The sequence below is a fragment of the Hippoglossus stenolepis genome, chromosome 15 (assembly GCF_022539355.2).
Source record: "Hippoglossus stenolepis isolate QCI-W04-F060 chromosome 15, HSTE1.2, whole genome shotgun sequence".
Lineage (NCBI taxonomy): Eukaryota > Metazoa > Chordata > Actinopteri > Pleuronectiformes > Pleuronectidae > Hippoglossus > Hippoglossus stenolepis.
In genome coordinates, this window is record NC_061497.1 from 15,506,881 (window position 1) to 15,512,924 (window position 6,044).

At 43.1% G+C, this 6,044-nt stretch overlaps 1 protein-coding gene across 2 annotated transcripts in view; it reads left to right on the forward strand.

Moving 5' to 3' along the window:
- Positions 1-4,806, forward strand: part of f9b (coagulation factor IXb) — an 18,605-nt gene extending 13,799 nt beyond the window's left edge. For both annotated transcript variants that reach the window (XM_035178398.2, XM_035178397.2), the window contains exons 3-8: positions 43-67; positions 176-289; positions 421-552; positions 1,685-2,091; positions 2,847-2,991; positions 4,137-4,806. In XM_035178398.2, the coding sequence (XP_035034289.1) occupies positions 43-67; positions 176-289; positions 421-552; positions 1,685-2,091; positions 2,847-2,991; positions 4,137-4,696 (1,383 nt within the window). In that variant the 3' untranslated portion in view covers positions 4,697-4,806. The remainder of the gene's footprint in view (positions 1-42; positions 68-175; positions 290-420; positions 553-1,684; positions 2,092-2,846; positions 2,992-4,136) is intronic.
- Positions 4,807-6,044: the final 1,238 nt, after the last annotated feature.

Sequence of the window (6,044 nt, forward strand, 5' to 3'; positions counted from 1 at the left end):
CTAATACTATAATAAACTCTGATGTTTGTGTTTCTCTTTCAGGATGAATTCTGGGCCGTATACATTGGTACGTCAAGAGAAAGACAAGTTTCTCATTGTTACGCAGAATTCAGAGCGTACAATTAACTCTAAACATCTGTGTCTGTGTGTGTGTGTGTTTCATATTTGTGTGCAGATGGTGACCAGTGTAATCCAAATCCCTGCCATAATGAAGCCACGTGTCAAGATGGAATCGGTTCTTATGTCTGCTGGTGCCAATCAACCTTCGGTGGCAAGAACTGTGAGATTGGTGAGTGGGAAATACTCAAACACGCTTCTTAACCGTATTCTTATACCTGCAATGTAAACTTTTATTCAAAATTTTTTTTTTAAAAACAACCTCAAAAAGGAGATTCATTCTATTTTTCTGCCTGTTTCCAGAGTTGACCAAGCAGTGTTCGGTCAACAATGGTGGATGCTCCCATTTCTGTGGGATGCAGGGGGAGATACCTGTGTGTCGGTGTACAGCTGGTTACGGCCTTGGTCCAGACAGGAGGACCTGTAGACCAACCGGTAAAATTAACATGATAAAACACACACACACACACACACACACACACACACACACACACACACACACACACACACACACACACACACACACACACACACACACACACACACACACACACACAGCACAGTACTGGTACAGGTGATACTGTATATTTAAAAGGTATAACATGATATCTATAACATATATTGCACACTTCACTTATTTTATGTAGCGCAGTGACTAAACAAAAAAAACACATATGTAGCACATCTGTCCATCCATCATCTACACCACTCGGCAGGGGGTCACCAGTCCATCGCAGAGCTGATATATAAAACGATACAACCATTCATATTTTACATTTACACCTTCGGGCAATTTTGTCTCAATTAACTGAAGCTACATGTCTCTGGACTGTGGGACGGAGCCTGACACAGACATTACAGACAAACAGACAAACTCCACACTGCACCACTGTGCCGCCCCTATAGCACATTTGCACAAATGAAACCAATCCCAGACGATTGAACAAACTGTAACTACATATTTACACGTGCTTCATCCACTGCATTCCCACGTGGGTTTGACCGTAAAGGAAAACTCTGGTGACATAAACTTCCTCACCCACCGTGAACCAGACCTCAATAGTGATACACAACACAGCAATAAGACAGAAAGCTGGAATCATCTTTCATCCCTCTGGTTGGCCATTAAGGCCGAACCATAAACATTGTGCTGCTGTTTACAGCTGTCACATAAAGTATAGAAATTTACGGTTATTGCTGACAGCTAGAACACTTATCGAGAGCCACACAGAAAACCAGCAGATAACTCAAGAGATAGTTGAGCGGAAGCTTGACTCAAAACAGTGGTAACCTACTGCTGATTGCAGTTAATACATATCTACCTGCACTTCACATGCACAGCTCAAATACTGACAAAATACATCACGGTAAAACCTACCCATCCTCTGAATATCTAAGTCAGGGGGTCTTTTACCCATCTGATATCAAAAAATCCTTTCATTTGTGCGAAAAACACTAGAACTACAGGATTCAAGTGTGGGTAAATCTGCATTTAGTGTAAAACTAGTCATTCAGCATGAGACAAAAACATGACGACTAATCCTTTCTTTTGTCATTTTCTGCACAGGACCCTTCAGCTGTGGTCAAGTGAACTTGTCCCCCAAACCAAACCCCAGGTCCTATGTGAACCCACGGTCATCAAATGGTACAATATCCACTGAACGAAGCTTTAATATCAGTGACCTGCTGCAGGACGACGACTACAATGACGGAAACATGACGGAGTTGTACGAGAGCGACGAGCTCCCTGTGGACGAGTCTGAGCCATCAGACATTCCCGTGGCCTCATTAGTGCACGTGCGTTCGGCGAGGTCCATCTCCATCCCTGACCCTGACTCCGGTGTACCAAATGTCACTGGGGCCCTGGGGCTGTCCTGGGGCCTTCCCACACTCCCCACCATCACAGCGAAAGAGAACACTGACCAGAGGATTGTGGGAGGTGAAGAGGCCAAACCTGGAGAGATACCATGGCAGGTAGCTTCGAATGCGAAACCTTTATTTATTTAATATCTGCAACAGATTCATGGAATTTAAATAAGAAAATTTAAGGATTTTACCTTAAAGGGATAGTTCACTGAAAAATAAACTTGCACTTTTTATCTACTCACCACTATGCTGATGGAGGGGTGGGTGAAGTGTTTGAGTCCACAAAACCCTTCTGGAGTTTTCACGGGTAAACTTCGTTGAAGCAGAATACAGCTGAAGTCAATAGTGAGTTCCTTTTCAGACGTCATAAATCAACTGAGCCACTTCCAGTGAATTTTAGGCTAAAAACATGGTGTAAATGATCTCGTTTCGAGACGTATATGAATGTCGGGGCTTGCGGACACTTGGATGACACCAAACAAGCAGTATGGAGGCATTTTATGTTTTTTCTGTTGTTTTATTACATCTGAAGAAGGACTCACCATTGACTTTAGTTGTATTGGAGTCTGCTGCAACAAAGGTTTTTGGTGAACTGAAACACTTCACGTTTTGGTGAACTGAAACACTTCACCCACCTCTCCATCGGTATATTGGTGAGTAGATACTGAGTGAATTTAGTTTTTTCATTGAACTTACCCTTAGGGGGCCAATAAAAAGATGGAAAGATTGACTGCTGTAGTAATGAGAGAGGACAGAGGGATAGAAAAGGTCAGAAAAGAGGGAAATCCCATTCAAGTTCAGAATTGGGAAGAATGAGGCAGCACGTGTAATAACTAAACACCGAAGCATTTGTGTCTCTGCAGGTGACCCTGATGACTAACCCAGATGCCTCAGGGAAAGTGATGCCCTTCTGTGGAGGATCTCTGCTCAGTGAATCATGGGTGATCACTGCCGCCCACTGTCTGGTGCTGAATGATATCCCTAAAAAAGGTTTCTTCATCAGAGTGGGTAGGAAAAACTAAATGATATCTGCACACACCCAGGATTTGTATCTCTGGAAAACACTAAACCATAATCTGAAAGGACCCTGTCAGTTATTTGCATGTTTTGTCCCAGTAACTACAAATACTGGGATGTGAGGTCATTACTTATAGTTCATGTGTTGAGATAGGTAATCCAACACTGAACATTTACTCTGCGGTTATCAAAGCTTTTTATCTTCCTGTTGTAATGCAGGTGCCAGCAGGGGCTGTTTGTAAACCGCCTTTTTGTTGGAGCATAGTGGGGAGTTCTGACACAGAGGGTCGTAATCCTAAAGTCATTACATTCATCAGTAACAGCAGACGACAACTGATAAATAAACCTGCGGGAAATTGAAATAAAATTAGCTGAGAATGCAGCAGGGTATTGTTCATGTCAGACATGTTCACAACAGGAAAGTGAACATACAGGTGAGGGGTGGCGCCTGAATAGAGCACGCAGGAGACATGACGTATAAATTCTGCTGCAGAAATCCCATGTTTTTGTTTGCGGCACATCCACCCAAGCATCAGCACCAAAAGCTCTCGAATCTTGTTGTGCTTCCTCAGCATCGTCTGTGTATGGCGCCTCTTTTTCATCCTGAGGTATTTGTAGTCATTGCAGATTTTCCAGACATTTTCCCGCTGAATTCTAACATGGGCTCACTCAGACATTTTCCAGACATTTCACGTATAGGGGCTGACAGGAGAAGTTCCAGAAAATGCCAAGAGCAACTGACTCAGACATTTGCGTTCTCACATTCAGCCTCTCCGGAAAATCTGAGTAAAATGTCCCGAGTTTAGTGCATGTCTGAAAGCAGCTTTAGAGAATTCGAGAAACAGATGCAATAATGCAAAGTAATATCACATAAACAAAAAGGTTCACTGGATGTTGATTGATTTCATTTATCCAACAGGTACTACAGATATTTTTTTTGGCAAATTGTTAGTGAGATTATCGAAGCATATTTTCCCTATTTACAGCGTCATAGCTAATAAAATGGCTTTGTTGTATCTGTTTCTTTCTCAATGTTATTTTGCTTGTTACTTCAGAGGCTGTTAGACCAATCACACACATTACATTACAACATTACATGATTGTGTTATTGTATATAAATGAATGTGTTCTTCTAGGTGAACATGATGTGGATATTAATGAGGGTCCGGAGCGAGACCACAAGGTGGCAGAGAAGCACATCCAGCCTAATTACAACCTTGAGAAGTCGCCATATAACCATGACATTGCGCTGCTGAAGCTCGCCACTCCAGTGGAACTGTCCAACCAGCGACGTCCCATCTGCCTGGGCCCCAAAGACTTTACAGAGGGCTTGTTGAGGGACTCCCCCAGCTCCATGGTGAGCGGCTGGGGGAAGAAGGCGTTCAATGGTGTTTTGGCGCGTAAGCTCCAGAGGCTGGAGGTCCCCTACGTGGAACGCACTGAGTGTAAACTGAGCAGCCGGTTCCAAATCACACGCTTTATGTTCTGTGCTGGCTACAAAGATGAGAATATGGATTCGTGCCAGGGGGACAGCGGGGGCCCGCATACCACCAATTACAACGGCACCTGGTTCCTGACAGGCATAGTCAGCTGGGGGGAGGAGTGCGCCAAGTCCGGGAAGTACGGCATCTACACCCGAGTGTCACGGTACTATGGCTGGATCAGTCAGACAACAGGGATTCGAACTACCAACTGAGGAATAGAAACATGCTGCCAGTCAAGAAAGCTAACTATATACCTATAGTTGTTTTCTACTCTGTCAAGTAATAATGTAAATTTTTACTTTTCAATAAAATTCAATTAGAAGATCTGAGTATTTTTCATGTTTATATATTATATAAATATAATAATAGAAACCTTGAAGCTTGTCATACTTTGTTTGATCTTGTCCGGTTCAAGCTGGGCAGAGCTGTGGCGACACTTCCATGATGTTAGAAAACTCCAGTGAGGTCAAATCAACATTAGCGAGGCAAACAGTTACACACTGTGACCTTGCTTTCCTTTCAGGAAAGAAGGAATAACTCTTGTTGTGCGTCCTTTGTTCTTTGTCGCAATTTAAACCAACGATCCATCCATCAAACATTCGGCACTGACACCAGCTGACTCACTTATATACTCAGGCATCTGCACAACCATGAGCTGGCACATTCCATTTACAACATATTATTCTGACAACTCACATTCCAATATTTATTGCAACAGTAGAACAGGTTAGTGTTTGGCGTCTATGCTCTTATCAAGTCACTCCCCCCGATATGATTACATAGATACGATGGGAGTGATCAGCAAATACTTGTAACCCCCGTTGGAGCCTACAGGTGGATGCTGGGTCGGTGGAGGGGCTGAAGCAACTGGCAGCAATACTGATGCAGCAGCGGGGCAAGCAAAGGGAGTGATGGGAAATGTTCTCTGCTTAAATAGACCGCCTTACAAGGTGGGTGTGTATTATAGATGATCGTGGAGAGTGAGGTCTGTCATGTGATGTATGTCACATGATTGGAGCAGCGCAGCTCGAGTTGCCAGCCTGAACTAGCTCGCAGGCGTCGCTCCATTTAAAATTGAGATTTATATTGACAAACACGATAAAATGTTTACATAAACCAGTAACCAACACCTCACATGTAAATAAAAATATATACACACTCTAAACACATCCATAATAAACAGTTCACACAAATATAATCAGTTAACTGGACAAACCACACACCCCTCCGCGTACTTCCCACTTGTTCTGACCCTCCCGAGCAAAGTTTTAACCCAAACTCCCTGAGGACAGAGGTAAAGTTAGTTTGTTTGTTTGATTCTGAATAACAAAAGAATCAAAAAGGGGAAAATCTGCAGACCTGCAAGCTCCCGTTAAAGGATTTTAGGAGTGAGTGACCAAACTATTATTGTCCTGATTCTGCCCTGACCCCACGGAGACTAAAAGACTACTTTGGTTCTGTTTTATGGACTCTTTGGTTCATTGACTGTTACCTGGGTTTCCTTGTTTAGGTTTGTGGTCAGTTGTTTTCCCCTGAGTTCTCTGCTTCCTGTTTTGTTTT